General features: G+C 33.0%; 1 protein-coding gene across 3 annotated transcripts; it reads left to right on the top strand.

The window, feature by feature from the left end:
• The first annotated feature begins 1,576 nt into the window (after window positions 1-1,576).
• Window positions 1,577-18,315, top strand: LOC124364276 (UNC93-like protein MFSD11). 3 transcript variants are annotated; one of them, XM_046819623.1, is made up of 8 exons: window positions 1,577-1,819; window positions 7,245-7,414; window positions 8,940-9,090; window positions 9,934-10,199; window positions 12,063-12,185; window positions 13,964-14,138; window positions 15,004-15,139; window positions 17,208-18,315. In XM_046819623.1, the coding sequence occupies exons 3-8, from the start codon at window positions 8,993-8,995 to the stop codon at window positions 17,370-17,372; spliced, it is 963 nt and encodes a 320-aa protein (XP_046675579.1). In that variant the 5' UTR covers window positions 1,577-1,819; window positions 7,245-7,414; window positions 8,940-8,992; the 3' UTR covers window positions 17,373-18,315. The 3 variants fall into 3 exon arrangements, with proteins under 3 accessions (XP_046675579.1, XP_046675578.1, XP_046675577.1); XM_046819622.1 differs by having other exon boundaries at window positions 8,925-9,090; XM_046819621.1 differs by having other exon boundaries at window positions 8,914-9,090.
• The last annotated feature ends 315 nt before the right edge of the window (window positions 18,316-18,630 follow it).

Below are 18,630 nucleotides of genomic sequence, written 5' to 3'. Positions count from 1 at the left end.
ATAGGCTAAATACAATGCTATTATGGAGTTGCTAACATGAGGGACCCATACAAAGGGGTGGTGGCTAGACTGTTATATGACAATCTATTAGCCATGTACATACGTTGCCACGTGCATGTATTGAACCTTTGCTTCATTAGTGTATGTACCGAAGTTCAAACCATTCAAAACGCATTGTTCGTACTTCAATCACTCTTTTTGAAAATCTGCAAAAAAGGATTATTTTTCTAAAACTCCACTTTGACACAGTGACTGGATTGAATGCGTCTTACATAGTAACTGGTAAATAATAAGAGATGGCATGGCAAAACTCAGGACTTCCTAATGGGCTTTGGTCAGACAAAACAAAACCTAATAAACGCTATGTCAATCATGGTTGTCGATTCTTGTAGTAACTTGTTTTATGATTTTGTCATATAAACATCTCCCAAAGAAAATCACTCCATCTCTATTCATGTTTATATATAGATAAACAAACAAGAAATGTAACATGTTCACTGATGGCTGTAAAATATAGACAATTAGTTCTAAGGTAGTTCCTTGTTTTAATTTATACTGTATTGTTGTTTAAAATTTTTAGATGGTTGTATTGAGTAATTAGTGCTTAATAGGTTCCACACATTTCAAATGATATAACCATACATTGATTAGTTTGTGTCGCTTTAGTCCTGAATCATCGTATACTGTGCATGATGTGGAAGTGACTCACACTTGCTAATGACTGAAACTCTTATCTAGATTGGGTAAGGTCAGATATTGTCACAAAGATAGTGGTGGAACATGTCTGGAGAATTTTCAGCAGCCCGTCAAATTATAACGACCACACTTAACCACAAAATACAATTGGTGTTTGTTACAACTGTTAAAACAAAACTCATCAATCAGTTATATTTATTTTTGTTATATCTAATTCAACATTAGAAACTGAGTTAAAACATGGATAATACAATAAAATTGTTATACAAAATGTTGAACATTAAAATTTTTTACATTATATTGCAATGATAAGGCCTTTACTTTTACCCTACTATGAACAACTTTCACAATTGCTGTCTACAAGAGCAGTTTTAGTGCAGAAATCAAAGGCTGTTCATTTGTTGTGGTTGAATTAATGTGAAAACATTTTTAGTTGAACTCTGGGTTGAGATCCTGAAATCTGATATCTAACTCAAGCAAGATTTTACAATATAAAATTGCTTTGTGGTGGTAAAAAGAATAATTGTTTATATTTTATTTAATATTACTTTGTTCTAATAATTCTATTTATTTTAGTTTAGTATTGTAATAGATAGTTATTACAAATTTGATCAATTATCAATGTGAATCTTGAATTTATCAATCCTATTTTATTCAATGTTTTTCTATTTGTCATGAGCGAAATTTGTATGTGTTTGATTCAAAGTGGAAAAGAAAAGCTAACAATAAGTCAAATTTTAAAACAGTTTTGGAGTAAGTTGCAACAAGGTAAATGAATAAACCTAATATATGGAGTACTCTTCTTTTCCCCTCCCCCCAAGTGAAATTCTAAATACGACCCTGGGCTATGGAGAAGTCTCACATACCAAATCTGAAGGCCAAATGTTGTGGGAGAGGGGGATTGAGAGGAGGTTGTTAGTTCAGTGAGGAAAATCAAATGAGGAAGATAACCTCTTTTGAACTGGTTGGTTCAGACTGCAGAAGTTACATTTAATATATTTCTGAACTCAAAGTTTATAAAATGTCAATACCAAACATGAAAAGTGAAATAGTGAAGAGTGCATATATTGGTTTCTGTTTCATGGTATTATCATCTGGATTCTATACCTTATCAAATTTGGAGGTAAGGTACTTTAAAAAAAATTTTATTTGGTTTTGTTAGTTTTATACAAGCTAATTGTATGATTCTGCATTATTATGAAGGGTTCAAATTATTCATGCTTTCTATTCTCCAATATGGTGTACGTATACAGTGGCGTACATAGACAATTATTTCACAGAGGGCTGGCTCACTGGGTGGTCTGGGAGGTATTCAATAATTTTTAAAAACAGGGGCTTGGGAAACTTTCCTTGGGAAATTTGTTCTACTATCTTTAACAAAACTACTGGATACAATTTTAACACTTGTCTTTCAAAATTTGGGGGAGGGGAAGAATTTGAACGATCTAAATCGTAGTCTTTTTCCCTACTGTTGTCACATCCATACTCTTTTTAATATTTAGTTTCTCTCTCTTTCTTTGTACGGTACGCCCCAATAATCTCAACCTTCTGCTTTTCACTAGTAATGTAATGTCTGGATCACTGTACATGGTCTTGAACTCATGACTTTTCCTTATACGCCATTCTTAATTTTCCTTTATTAGTCCACTCTAAGTGTCGAAAATCTGAGTTCCTTGGTCAAAAATGTGATGTCTAGTCCTTTTAAATTGGTTGAATAATAAATTTATAACTTGAGGTAATTAGACAGTTAATTTAATTATGCACGCATTTATAGAGTTGTTTTATACTTACGGTATTATTCATTATTTACAATTACTGTATATTTACGAGTTGGCTATATTGAAATGACCTTGAGTTTTACCACATAAGAATAATGTTGAGCTTCAAACACTTTTACTTAAAACTGTACAACTTAACTTTTCTTATAAAGTGTACACTTTTTGAATAATAAAACAATATAGTACGAAGACGTTGGAGAATTTTTTTTCTCTATAACCAATAAAAGTATTATAAAACCTAAAAGAAGTTTGGATGTGTATTAGTCATATTTTAAACGAAATATCTCCCATAATACTACAACTAAAAATAAAGCCATAAAAGTATTTGACGTTTAATATTGTTCTTATGGGACTAAAATCAATATGATCACCAGACTAGCTATCTTAAACTTCTTGTTTGTCACCGTTAGACTGAACTGTTCTGTGAGTAGAAATGTGTATTTTTAGTTCATGTGTAGCAAACACTTGTGAACACACACTGAAGAAACTGTCAATCAGAATCAAACATCTTTATTTTATGCTGTACACAGTGCTTAATTTCTAAAAATTTTAGGTGTGGGAACTCTTAAAGCGGGAAGTCAGACGGTGGGTATGGAATACACCCAGGAAGGAGGGGGGCCCTCACCCAGGAAACTTTTGAAAATTATAACTGTAAACCTTTGTTTTTAGGCCACCCAGACATAATAATACATTCATTTTTATAAAATACCAAGTGATTATTTTAATGCTGTTTATTTTCTTTAAGGTGCTTGATTAGGATGTAAGAAAATAAAAAACATGAATTTAAAATTATTGAGTTTACTCTCTACTCTACTCTACTCCATTAACACCTTGTTGCCTACTTTAAATTTCCCAGAAATATTTGGTTTGATTTCATTGACCATTTTGTTTGAATCAATGAAGCTCGCCAAAATTAATTTTTTAATGAATGGTAAAATAAAAACAAATTGAGCCTTATTCACAGTTTTATTTATACACATTACAGTTAGTAATAATAATACATATTAATATGTAAATGGATGTTTGTTAATATAACAGCTTTTTTTACAAGTTTGCATATTTTACAAAAAAATTTGCATACCTTATGGGTACAAAACAATATTAATACATTCAAAATAAACCAAACTTCTTGGAAAGGAAAAGGAAGCGTTTAGTTACACACAAAATAAATGACACACAGAGTGGAGTAACACGGTTTCATTTTTTTAAATTTAGTGTAGTTTTAAAAAGTTAAGGTTGATTATTTTATTTGCTTATTAGTTATTATAACAAATATGTACGGATTTGTAGTATAATATTGTAAGGCAATGCCAAGGACTGTTGGTTGGTAAACTTAGTTTTAGTGGTTTGTTAATATTTTAAAGTGAAAACTACAAAAGAAACAAAACAACAACAATTACACAAAACTAACTGTAAGTACAAAAAAGAACTCAGAAACTTGAGTTCAGAACACAACTATAAGTTAGGCATAGGCTAGTTATTTTAATGAAAACTTAATGTTCTGAAATTCTAAAAGATATTTAAAAAACAGATTTAGGAAAAAAGTTCCACAATGCAATGCTGTCTTCATGGTAAGTTTTCTGCCCTCGTTGTTTTGACTTGGTGTCAAGTGCAGAATGGTGTCCCTTCGCCAGCCAGGTTTTGACGTGTCGCTCGGGATTGTATCTAGCCACAGGAGGTCCTAGGAGCCTGATCCGCAATAAATCGCAAACAGTGCTAATGTAGAGTGAAGATCTAAGAGGAGACATAATTAGATTCATTTGCAGAAAACCCACGTTTCACATTCAGCACTAGACACTGCAATACTATTTATGATGGAAATCAGTTTCTTAAACGACGGCGGTTGCTCTAGAATAGTAGGTTTCTTCTCACTTAACATAGGCTTCAGTCCCTGCTTGAAGTGTCTGAAGTCTCTAATTATATCCTGAGAGCTGCTAATCTTAAATCTATCGCAGATTCGCTGGATCTCACATTCTCGTAGGTGATGGATAAGTCTTTTGGCCAATATATGGGGTGGATCACTTTGATGTCATTCATGATTTTGGTGTAGTGTTCAGCCGCATTTGAAGATGATGATAGCAACCTTGAAGTCAAGTTGTTAGCGAGGCTCGATAGAAACTGTTTTTCTGGAATACTGGGTATCTTGGATCTTACACAAAGTTTAACATCTTGAAACATCAAATCGTCAATAGCAATTTTTAGCTTTCCACTGAACGTCTACACATGTTTTCAACTCGGTTTTCGAACACTTTGATTAACAGTGTTACATCACTGTGGGCTTGGATAAGGTTGAGGCTTGATTTTTGAAGCTGTAAGGAACAAATCCGATAAAACTCTTCTAGAGCATCGAACATCAATGCCAGGTTGTGTACAAAAGTTGTAGAAGATAATGTACTACAAAGCCCTTTGTAAGTTGAACGTTGCTTCGAGTCCCTTTGTTTGTCTTCAGATGCTTCAATGAAATGATTGTACAAAGCTTTAAAATCTGTCCAAACTGCTTTCACCGCCATTAAGCTGGAGGCTACCCAACGAGTATCTAAAACACGGCCGATTTTCAACATTTGCTCCTCTAGTCCTTTAGCAACTTCTGCCAACTCCCTGCTGTTTTTCGGTGAATACAACTAAACATGTTTCTAATTTTATCCATGAATATCTTAAAAATGATTGATTCCAGCTACTTCTTCTATGGAATCGTGCACGGCAAGCTCTAAACGATGGTTCAAACAATGCCAAATGAACAAGTTGGGGAACGTTTCAGTAAGCTGTATAGCAAGGCCAGATTTTCTTGCCTAGTAGCACTGAAGCACCATCACAAGTTAGGAGCAATCATATGGTCTTTCATGAATTCAAAGCTTAGACCTAATGCTTGTAACTGATTTAAAAGTTCTTGTAATATACCAGCTGATGTTGTGCTATTTTAGCTCAAAAAGTGTTAAGAACACTGTCATAGGGTTTTGCATTCCCTTTAGAACAGTTCTGATTATAAACCACCAAAGCATTTTTGTTTGAAACTGAAGTGGCTTCATCCAAAAGCAGGGAAAATTTAGAGTCTGACTTGATTAGGCCATTTATCAAGTCTGATTTCATTTCATCAGAAATATGATGAATTATATTGGAGCAAGCAACATTTGAATGTAGGATTCGCCCCATATCTAAGCCATTCATTATTTGAAGATCAATTTCAGTTTCAAACTCAAAAAATGGCCTATTTAGTTTAGCTTGCTTATAAGCCGTGCGGAAAATGCGCTCAGTTACAATCTGCTGCTCTTTATGCATAGAAGCAACAGCTTTTTTTCATTGTATCTTTCTTAGCTTCAATGAGTATTTTTTCAGCTAAAGAATGAGCTCGAGACCCACGGTGTAAAAATATCTTTTTCCTAAGAGAGGATTGTGGTCTTTTTTATTGTTTCCATAAGCGGTAAACAGTTCCTAAAACCCACTCTTCGCTAATCTTTAGGCCCTTCGTTTTCTCTGCACCTAGAGTACTCACACTACGGCAAACGTTGCAACCTAGTTCTCTGTTCACAATTAACCATGGATTTTTAGCTTTAAATTCAACAATTTGTTCTTCAGACCAACAAACTGGCTGTTCACCCCTATTAACAAAATCATTATTTTCATTACTAACCTTAGCTTCGTCTGCATCAGATCCCAAACCCACCAACCTGGATACTATTTTGACCGACGAGGAAGTCGAAGGGGAATGGTAATCGAAATTATCCTCATTGATCCCCGATTGCGTCTTCTTTTTTATCTTGATCAACAATTTGAAGTTGTAGTCAATGCTTCCGAACTGCAGTTCTCATTATTCGCATACCCTTTTTGTTTCTTAGGGTTAGGTTTTTAAAGAAATCAACAATTTTTTCTGGTAGTCATAGTCAATTAGGAAACTATTTAGCTGCACCAGCACTAATAAGCATATAACACGAACACAATCAAACGACCTGCACCTCAAAAACGAAACTTAAGCGTGATGGGATGCGATGCAACTTGTAACTTAAACGCGAAACACACCAAGGTCAAGTCAACTAGTCAACACACTTGTGATCACTGGGGCGGTGGCGCGGTTGAAGGAATGGAGGGGGAAAGGAAGGGGGTGGGGTGGGTATTGCTTTGTTATTGAGAGGCGCAGCCGCGCATGCGCGAACTAGGATGACTCGCCCGTCACCTTCCTCCTACCTGATTCCGTTGCAAGACTCATCACAGCACAGCTCACAACTGCTTGTACGGGCGCTTACTATCTGCTTACGAGTCACTCGCAAACAAAGCATAGCATAATATTGATCCTACCTACATTTTTTTTAACTAAAACTTGTACTCGTAGTTTTAAAAGCGTTCCCTTGCGTTCCGGCACTCTTGGGAAGTAAAGGGAACGCCGTTCCCTTGCGTTCCCACTGAAATTAACCACTGGCTGTACATACATGTAACAGTAGTGTCAAGATATAATTGTTAAAAATACTTTCAAAAATAAAATTCCAGTTAAAAAGTAATTGTAACTTAACAGTAACAACTATCTCTCTTACTTATATAGTGAAAAGTCACTATAACACTTCCTCCCTTAATGACACTTCAATGAATTTTGTGATTGTTCTTTTTTGACCTACAAAGAGATAAAATTGATCATAGTTTTATTAATGTTGTAAATAATTAGTGCTCTGCAAGGTGATACGCATAGTAAAATGTATTGTTTACTACTGTCAAACCTGATTGAATTTATTAGAAATTGACAGAAATAATTTTATCCTTGCTTAAAAATTAAAATGTTTCTAGAAACTGTTCCTAACCTCTGCTCAAAAGGAAAATCCATCTTTTAACGGAGATGGATACATCAGTTTGGCCATCGTTTTTGTCTCGTATTCTGGCTTCATGTGGTTGGTACCTCCTATAATCAGTGTATGTGGTGCGAAACTAACACTTGTAGCTGGCTCTATAGGGTACAGGTAAGTACTTTTTCCTTTATTTACATTTATTAATTCCATAGAATTTGTTTAACACTACTGTAGTTGTAAGGTCACGTTTTTAAACATTGACGAAATCTACAGACTTGTTTCCTGCCCGACATCAAAATATGGGAAAAGGAAATTTCCACAGATGTTTTACAATCAATTAAACTGTAAAAATATTTGAAGTAAAAACTTGATTTTTAATCTACTACTATAACTACAAACAAACTAACTATATCTATTTTTTTTGGTTTATTTAAAAAATTGATGTGGTCGAATTTGTGAACATATTCATGTAATATGCTGAAAGATGGCTTTAAATGTTTGATCAAATTTCTAGTAAATGTTAACAGAAATATGGGTAGTTGAAATATGTACTGAAAATTGTGTTACTTTCAAAAAAGGTTTTCTACATATCCAAAATGTGGTTTTTCAAAGTGGAATTAAGATATTAATACTTAGTATAAATTTAAGGCGCTTTTTGTGTTGGTCTGTTTGTACATCAATATTTTCTAAACTACTCATCGGATTTTGATACAGTTTTCACTGTCGGCTAGTATATGACATTTTTGCCGTAGCTTAAGGAATACAAAGGGAAAGCATACTTTTACTCTTGTACTGGAAGAAGAACACAAGCAATGGAAGTATATGCTCTTTGACCAAAGTAGTCTTTTTAAGCTTATGTCTGCATATATTTTCTTTACCGGGGATATATGTCCATCATATTACATCATAATTGCTTTCAAAAAGCAGGCTACGTCCTTCAATATTGAAATTGCATATTGAGCCGTGGGTAACTGCTAGTCTTATTTAAATTAAATACATATTTTATTAGTTAATTTTCCTCAACAGTTTAAAAATGGTACACATACAGTTCACAGAGAGACAACAATGTTGACTTTTGCACCTATGATTTTGTAGCTTCTACCGAGGTTGTTTGACTAAAACAATTAAGGTGATGGAATCAATTTTTTTGGTTTGGAAAATATATTTTTATTTAAAATTCATAGCCTCTTATAAGATATAATTCTTAATTAGTTCTATTTTATAATTAGTTTAAAGTATTTAATTTTTAACAAAATTCATCATAAAAATCATATCGTACAGGCTATACCATATTTGCATTATAATGCTCTTTTCAAATGATTAATTTTGTTTTGTATAAAAATACAACTGAAACCGTAGGAAACATTAAAACACTCTAGATTAAAATTTCCAGTAACTCTCTGATAGTATAGAAATTTAAACACAATGGTCAGTATATCAAGATCTGTTATCAATTTTGACTGTAGTTTTGTAAATAGGTATTCAACGTAAACTCGTATGTTGATAAATTTGTTCTTACGTATTTAGAATCACATTAATTTAGATAGTAATTCAGCAGAGGGACCATACCAGTATTTTCCAGTCATGTCCACATGTGTATGAAGATAATAGGCTGTATGATAAACATGATTAAGAAAAGGAAATTGTAAGTTATCATCACCTATATTCAGCCTGTTCATAGCCTCGTTCCTGACAGAGTCCGGTTGGCTACTGTACGCAGGATCGACATTTTGTGGGATAGGAGCGGCCATGATCTGGCCGATACAAGGCAACTACATGATCCTCATCTCATCCAACCTCACGATCACCAGGAACGTGTCCATCTTCAACATCATCTGGCAGTCATCGTAAGTCTTTCTCAAATGAACTGGATAATTTGTATGTTGTAGTAGAGGATTTGTTTTTATTGGAATTTTTTGAATTGAAATGTTTTATGTTTATTTCATTTTGAAATAAAATTGTATTAAATTTGAACCACAACAAATTACACCACACAAGTGAGCCAATTGAAGTAACTGACCATTATATTTAATCTTTTTTAAATGTTTGTTACATTAACAGGTGGAACAAAATACACTGATTACATTATATTAGATTCTAAAAAGTTTAATATCCATAACTTTAGGTTTGTATGTATTTATTATTCACCAATATAATAGATGCTAATTAAAAAAGTGTAGACAGTATAAAAATTTACAATGTAGTAACAGAAAAGTTGTTTTCAAACTTGTCTCTGACAGTGAATTAATAATTAGTTATTTTTTTTACAGAAAGAATTAGACTTTTTTAATACTCTACGATAAAGAGTACTTGGATTAACAGTCACACATAACTGTAATCTTGGCATTAGTTGTGAACAGTGAAATATTTTGCTATATTTTTCAGATTGTTTTACGGAAATACTTCAGCCCTTTTTGTATTCCAAGATAAAGAGTACTTGGATAAAATTACGCACAACAGTGAATTAATATTTTGCTACATTTTCCCGATTGTTTTACGGAAATACTTTAGCCCTTTTTGTATTCCTAGATAAAGAGTACTAATACTTAATATTTTGTTATTATTTTACAGAATCATTTTAACCATTTTCATACTCTAAGATAAAGAATACTTAGATAAACAGACACGCTCAACTGTGATTTTGACATTACTTCTGAACAGTGAATTAATATTTTGCTATTATTTTGCAGATTGTTTTATGGAAACATTTTAGCTCTTTTCGTATTCCAAGATAAAGAGTACTTGGATAAACAGTCACGCACAACTGTGATCTTGGCATTACTGGGGATCTCTGCTTCAGCCACACTGTTTTTGCTCTTCCTGCCCACCCCGACCAGCAGTGATGGGAAGGATATAAAAGAGGATTATGCAAGTCCTATTGTGGCTCTGAAAAAGACTTGGGAAATTGCAACCACCAAATATATGCTAATTTTATTTATATCCTTTGTATTTATGGGTGAGTTTCATTTAATAGATTGCTAATTCTTAATTGATTTTATCATTTATTAAATACTTACATTGGTAGGTGAACTCTTCTGCATTCTGACAGATCTAAATGTTCTCCAATAAAACACCCACAAAATTCCTTTCTCAGTAGAGTAATTTTTAATATAAGTTCCAATGAACTGTCAATGCTCAGAATAAAGATACATGGAACCCAGCGCTCTCATCACTTAACCCCCACTGTCCAGGATTCAATCCTTCCAGGACTATTCTCTGCAACTCCTCAAGAGGATATCTACCTCTGGTACCAAAGACCGTTCCTACAAGTCTTGGTTTCACATCCATGCCTAGTACACAGAGTTCTGTATAAGGATCAGGTTTCAGAATATCTCTTGAAGTTGATGAATCTACAGTGTCATATCGATCATATATTGAATGTCACATATTATAAGCAGCATGTGTAGGCAAGTCTAGGATGTGACTTTGACAACTTCTATTACTATTCTCTTCATATTCATTCTTAATAGTCTTTTTACTGCTTTGTAGTCCCATTGTGTTAAAATCTTTCAAGGGATGAAGGTGGTGGTTGTAGGTTTAAAAAAATTGTTCTGTCTGATAACGACATGTTTAAAAATATGTTTTTGTTAACTAAATTAATGTTTTTTATCAGTCAATTTATGTGACACCCTGAACTTCTCCACATACTGTACAAATTTCACTTTTTTATTGTCAGCTGTGCTACCATTACACCACAGAGCGCTTACTTTTTCCGATTCAATTATTTTGTATTTTGCCGTATCTGTCACATATGCGTTTAAATAAACAAACTAAAATATGATCAGAAGACCAAATACCTGTCAAACGACTTTTATTTACATTAAATTGTATAAATGGCAATAGCCTTATTTCATTTTAATAAACAAGGTGGTTTAATGGTAGCACATTCACCCGGCAAGTGAGAGATCCGGGTTCGACTCCCGGCGGAGCAAGTACTTTTTGTGATTCAATGTTTATTGAAATGAAATAAGGCTATTGCCATGTATACAATTTAATGTAAATAAAAGTCGTTTGACAGGTATTTGGTCTTCCGATCATATTTTAGTTTGCTTATTTAAACGCATATGTGACAGATACGGTCAAATACAAAATAATTGAATCGGAAAAAGTAAGCGCTCTGTGGTGTAATGGTAGCACATTCACCCGGCAAGTGAAAGATCAGGGTTTGACTCCCGGCGGAGCAAGTACTTTTTGTGATTCAATGTTTATTGAAATGAAATAAGGCTATTGCCATTTATACAAATTTAATGTAAATAAAAGTCGTTTGACAGGTATTTGGTCTTTCAATCATATTTTAGTTTGCTTATTTAAACGCATATGTGACAGATACGGCCAAATACAAAATAATTGAATCGGAAAAAGTATATATATATATGTTTTCTATATTAATTGTAAATCAATTTTAAAAGCAAGTAGTTTGACAGAATTTTATTTCAGTTCCCTGAGAGAGCCTTAAAAAATCTCTCTTGTTTTTTTTTTTATTACACATAAAAATCTTCTTCACTATTGACCACAAACCTATTCAATGCAGATTAAATTTATTTATATTCACAAATATCCAGATATATTTATGCACTACAACTAAGGTTTGGCATATATTATTGATTCAAATGCATTATTTTACATAGATCACTAAACACAATAATGGTCCCAAAACTGTGATCTGTTGAAACACCCAGTTTAGTCTCAAGAGTTCTGCTTTAACAGTTTTGTTGCCAAAGTATATAAGATCTGAGAATGCTGCAGGTCCAGACTAGACAATGGATTAATTACCACAATAAAATAAGTACATATTATATGTAATTTTTTATTATTACAGGATTTCAAGTGTGTTTCATGTCTGGAGTGTACGGTTCATGTGTGGGGTTCACCAAACAGCTGGAGCACTCTGAACAGCTTGTTCCTCTTATAGGATTGATTATTGGAGTCGGAGAAATTGTATGTAAGTAACACTATTAAGCAATTAGATATAATCAACTCAAGCAGCTTTATAAATTTTAGCTGAATATTGTATATCATACTTAGTTGGTTTTCACTTTATTACAATTTGATTTAATTAAAGTTGACTAAAAATTTTAGTAACTGTGTGGTGTAAGCTTTAAATGACTGATTCATCTCAGAAAAAACTATTTACTTTTTATTTTTTTGTTTTTGTTACAACAGTTTTACAAGTTTTTAAAGGTTTATAATTTTTAGTTGTAAATGTGTATTATTGGATTTCAATTCAGGCATAAATCTAGTGCAGGCTTCTGATATTGTTGAGCTTAGACCTTCAAGATTTGATTGACAGACATTTTCTTCACTTTTGGACTGATCCAATTTGTCGACCGTCTGTATGGTTTTGTATTGATGACAGTTGAGTAGTTCATCTTGTTACAGAATGTAGTACTTGTTAGAAGGATCCAGATAGTCTGGGAGGATCCAGGGGTCTAAGGGATGACCAATAGTCTGGGGATGCTCTCTTGAAAATTATTAGTGATATAGAGATCCTCTAAACACAGTTTTGAGCATTTTAAAAAACTGAATAGGTTTAGAAAACATCTCTTTTTACTCATATGAAAAATTTTAGAATTTGGGACACAAAAACATTAGTTTAGCCACTTTTTAACTAATTGTATTTCAGGGATATACAACTAAAAATATATATGAGATCAGAAAATGCAATTTTAGGTCGTTTAAAGTTATTGTTTTAAAGAAAATTCCAATATTAATGATTTAAGAAAAAAAAGATTCTGATCTTTCATATTTAGCCACATTTGGACTAATGGGCTTACAAGGAAGGAAAAATTGTGGTTCCTAAAACAATTTTGGACTCTAGGGTTGAAAAATATTGTTTCATCTCTGCCAAACTAATTTGGTTTAGGACAGAATGAAAATGTTACATATTGGTTCAACATATAATGTTCAGATATTGCCTCACAATCTTAAATTGAATTCAATGCAAGAATTTAATTAAATTTAAACAGGATATATAAAACATTGTTTATTGTAAACAAATCATAATGTGTCCAATATGGTACTATAAAAACACATTATGAGTATAAATAATACATAATCAACTATGATTGTAATCAAACATAAATAGTTATTTCACAGTTAGACAGAAGGCAATAGTAAAAACTAATTGGTTTTGGAATATCAGCACATTTATAAAGTCGTTACGCTATTGCAATGTTATATAATTTTGTAAGTGATCCTGTAATGTAATTTGTTATAATAGGACCTGTTACTGCTTTTGCATCTTTAAACATTATTTTGCTGGTAACATTTTGATATAATCATTCTGCAGTAGTACCACAACAATTAATTCCACTAAATTCTTTATAAAAGTCACTTTGACAAATAAATCATAGTTTTGTTCTAATCAAATGTAATCTTAAATTGCTTAACTTGTACATTGGGCAAACCCATCTATTTCATCATAAGTGTTATGAGCATTCATTCAGAAAAACTCGGATGAGGAAAATAGCAACTGATTGAAACTTATTAGATTAAAGTATAACACTCCACTGTGTATAGTGTTTGCTTGAAAACATTGACAGTGTTTCATCTTAAGCAATTGCAAATTTGGTGAATCAGTAAACATTAAACAAATAAATTGTGTTTATACCTCTTAAATGTTGTTGAGTGGGTTTTGACAATCTGTCTGGATTTGTCAATGATGTTGTGCGTATGGACAGTGTTGCAGTATTTTGTCTGTATCACATATTTTTGTTCCAGCTGCACTGTGTTTGATATGTATGGGTAAACAGATCACCTCATGGATATGGGGACAGACTGTGGTGATGATTGTCGCTCTCGTTATTGAATATTCAACATTTATTCTGATATTCCTCAATTTACCTAACAACTCTGTATTTGGAGAGACGAATGACTCGGCCATTTTACCAAGCAGGTGACAATACTGATTGAGATAACAAAATATCTATACTGCCAAGCTGTACAAAATCGAATGTAAAATTTACTTGCACTTATTTTGAAAACCCATAAAATTTAACTATTCCTCTTCAATGGTTTTATCTGATAAGGACTAGTAATTAAATTATTAATTATCTTTGCACATTTAAAAACAGTAATAGGCTATACAACACTGCCCTATTTGTAACAAATTGTATACACCATTTGTACCAGTAATAAATAAATTTAATTGACACAATTAAAAGATTTTTGTATAATTGGTAATCACACAAGTTCTCTACTTATAACGAAGCTGTGGTGGAAAGGGTTGATTCAATGTGAATGTTGAGTTTAGCTTCAATTCACCTTCATCTCAGTGCAATGTTTAGAATGTAATGCTGTCACAGACTTGACTCCTGAAATCTGAAGTCATGTTCATCTGAAGGGATCCAAAAATAGTCAGTGACGAAGAGTAAAGAAGCACAAACGAACGCTTTGCATCGTTTCGACATCAGAGACACCTAGACTACAAAAGGACACCTAGTGCAATCTAGGTGACTAGGCATTCTCATTGTCTCATCAGGTGTACAATTGAGTGCACTATGATGTTAACTGACATGATCCCAAAGCATGGTGGAGCAACCGAGTCTTCTACTCATAATGACCACTTCAGACAAACGTGACTCTAGATTTCAGGAGTGAAGTCTGTGACAGCATCAGAATTCAGATGCTGCACGTAAGAGGAACGTGAACTGGAGCTAAACTCAACATTCACATTGTACTTCAAATGTTGGCCTTATGCAATGTTGTCAGTATATCCAAGTAAAAGAGTATCTCTCATCCTATTTGTTTATTTTCCGCAGCTGGTGGAATGCAGTATTAGCTTCATTCTTGATAGGTCTGTCAGATGGCATTTACATGTCTATGATTCCATCCATGATCGGCTTGCTGTTCCCCAGCGACAGCATGTATGGATGTGCTGTGTTCAGCTTCGTTTATGTAAGTTCCTGTTGTTAGTCTTGTTTATATTTTACAATAAATTTATACCCTGTTTTTTGTATTTTAGGGACTTATTTGTAGAGATGTGTCAAAAAGAAAAGCACTGTTTGATAACAAACATTAAATTTTGGGGTGGCCATGGCCATGGACTTTGGATCCAAGTTAGAGATAGTACAGGTACAAATCTTGTCTGTTACCTTAGCATTTTTTATCAGTATTATTGACCTTTTACTGTATTGACTCTCTCCTTATTCTGTTTGAGAAGATCATCGCACAAGCCAGTTGCCCATGAAGACAGGCAGAAGAGGGCTTAAAATCTCTTAAAGGCTCTTGGATTAAAGGGCCAAAAGGGAATCAGCCTCTCCTTGAACAAAAATAAAACCTTATTGTATATCATGTATACAAGAACCATTGTCTTCTAGAGTCTCATTCACAACTAGTACTATTTATCGTATGAAAAAATAAAAAAATTGTTTTTAAAAGCAACAATACTACTCCCACCAAAGTACAAAAAAAGATTTTTTGCAATGCTTTAAAAATAAATCAAGAAATGTAAAGAATTTCAATGATTGTTTGTGAAGAATTTCTATTATGATAGGAAATATTTTATTCTATAGACTAAATTTATGCTGAATTATAAAATTGGGCTCTGCTCCAGATTGTATGCAAATAAAGAATTGTATATTATACAAGGTGTTTGAAAAGTCTGGGTACGGCTTAATATTTTACAAACCATAGCAGATAACATCTATAAACTTTGTACAGTGTCATATGGCTATGTAAACTATTTTTCCTTGCTATTACCATGACATGCCAACCATGGGGGGACGGCCCACAGAGGAAAACATGGAAATCTTAAATTAAAGCATGGGTCGAGTGATACCTCATTTGAAAGAGCTCACTTAGTAGAGTTGAATGCCGCAAACCACATCTCAAAAGGTTTATCCAATCAGAAATGGTGGGTTGTTTTAGGTACACATTGTGAAATACATTATGTGCTGCCATTTCTGACTGGATCGTCGTATTCTGATGCGGTAGGCGGCGTTTCACTCTACTAACGAATGGTTTCACTGATTAGTATTTATAAAAAATAACAAAAATATTTAATTCAAAATTAAGTGGTAAGTTAACTATTTCACCAACAAAGAACATTGGTAGAGCTTAACTATTGATATTAGTTTTGACGAATTCATTTTAGTTTTATTTATTGTGTTATAAATAATTTATGACATAATTTGCTAATTAAAAAAGTCAGTGAAAACACATCGGGATTAAAGCCAAGATTGGAATCTCTATGGGTCAAACTCTACATAAGATTCTACAACTCCCTTCACTGTTATTGACTGAGCAGTAGCAAATTTTATCACTCAGTGGGCTGACAAAATCTCTCATCTGTCTGTTTGTCACCCACAGGATATTTTGACAACAAATTCAGCTATAGAATTGAAATTTGCATAAAACTTCATGTCTACACGTGAAAAAAACGAATTTAGTGATGGTCCTTGACCATTCATAGTAGCTAAACACCCTCAGGGATATATGAGAATTAAATTAGCTGCTCATGGGGAGGAGTGAGTCCGAAGATGGTGCATGTATCCAGGAAATGTCTCTCTTTCTGTCCTTAGCCAAGCCGGTTAAATGACACACTGGCTGGTGTACTTCTCTACCTTGTTATTTATTAGGCAACTAGTTAATGTCACTCTTCAAGTCCAGCCAACTGTAACTAACTGTAACAAGGCCACATCTCATTCACTCACGATACTTAGGCCTTTCACTCTCATCCTCTATTCATAGTGTTTGTTGCCTTAACACATGTAAACATGAATGTCAACATTTCAAGGTGACAGGAGTAATTTTAATATATTAGTACTGCTGAAAAATGACTAAATACCTTTTCGCTGGGACTGCTAGACAAACACTGAGTCAAAATTGTCGGTTCCAATTACATTTAAAATTCTATTTTGTACTTAAGCAAAAACAGTGAGTCATGATTTAGTTTGATTTATATCCTCTTTACCTTATGCACATAACAAAAAATATTAAAGTATTTATTTCTGTGTGTTTGTAGAGTATATTCTCTTCAGTGGGGTTCTTCAGTAGTAACTACATTGGCCTCTACTGGCAGTTGTTGATCTTGGCAGTCACAGCTACGCTAGGCGCTCTCTGCTACGCTCATGTCAGTCTGGATGTCCAGAGACGAGTCGGCAAACAGGAAGAAACAAGCAAACTGTGATAACATTGAAAACGACTGATTATTTTATCCGTGACAAGAAGACTGGACAACTAATGAGTTAAATTTTAGATTTACTGGCAATTTACTAATTTTTCACATGGAAACTTCATTTAAGCCTGATCAAAACTGATTAAATTATATAGTGACCTGCTCAACCTAGATGTGAGCTGAACAGTCTTGATTGAGTGCCTCTGTAATATCAGTAGATAAAATTCCATTTGGAAATGTCCTTTGCAGTTTTATCAAAATCTGTTCGGATTTGACATTATTGATTTAAATGTAATAAAAATAATTATATCAACACTGAGTGTGAGTTTAAAATGTGTTTAATGCTTCGCTTTATCCGAAAAACATGTTAATATATTTAAGGAAATTCCACTTGAAAAGATTATTTTTAAACTACTGTTTTATAAAAAAGTACGGTACTTGATTCTGAGTTTTGGTGAACTGTGTGTACAAAAAGATATGGCTTATAGAGTTCAGATAAAAACAATGTACAACCAGTATTTTTTCAGAATTATTCAAATTTTATTTCTGAGCTTGAATTTATGTCTGGCTGGGGTTATAAAAACTTATTTGATACCATGAAAATTTAGACCCAACTTTATGTGTGTTTTATGAAGTTTTTAATCAACATTACCTGAGAAATTACAATGATCTGATCCTGAATACTCAAAAATTTTTCATAAAAGTGGCAAATGGAATGAAATCAAAATATTTTGGCTTTGTTACAAAGTTAGATTAATCCCACTGTCACTTCCCTGGAGAAAATGTGTTAAAATTATTTTATTCATTTAACAGATTTGAGAGACTGAACTTGAATAGAGTTTAATTATACAGTTTGTCATACAGATAGTAATTTATTCTATTACATATGTTAGTGTTGTAATGTTTATTTTGATGTATATTATTTAAATAAATGTTTTTGAGTATTTGACTAAAATTGTTTTGTTTTATTGTAAGAGATTGCCTTTCGTATTTTCAGTATTCCTAGAGTTTTTCTTTCAATCTCATCAATCAAAATCTCATAGAATATTCAAAACGTGTACCTAACTGTAAATGCTCTACACTAAAATTTGAATTAAAGCTACTTGTAGACCCCATCATATTAAAAGATTGACTTTTGAAAACATATAGGTTAATAATGTATGACAAATTAAAACCAATAAAATGTATATATCTAATACCTTTAAACAAGCAATTCTTGTATGTATATTCTAAATCTCGGAAACGGCTCAAACGATTTTGATGAAATTTA

Source organism: Homalodisca vitripennis, chromosome 6 (assembly GCF_021130785.1).
Source record: "Homalodisca vitripennis isolate AUS2020 chromosome 6, UT_GWSS_2.1, whole genome shotgun sequence".
NCBI lineage: Eukaryota > Metazoa > Arthropoda > Insecta > Hemiptera > Cicadellidae > Homalodisca > Homalodisca vitripennis.
Note: the sequence above shows the minus strand (reverse complement) of the source record. Positions and strands in the feature narration are given on the sequence as shown.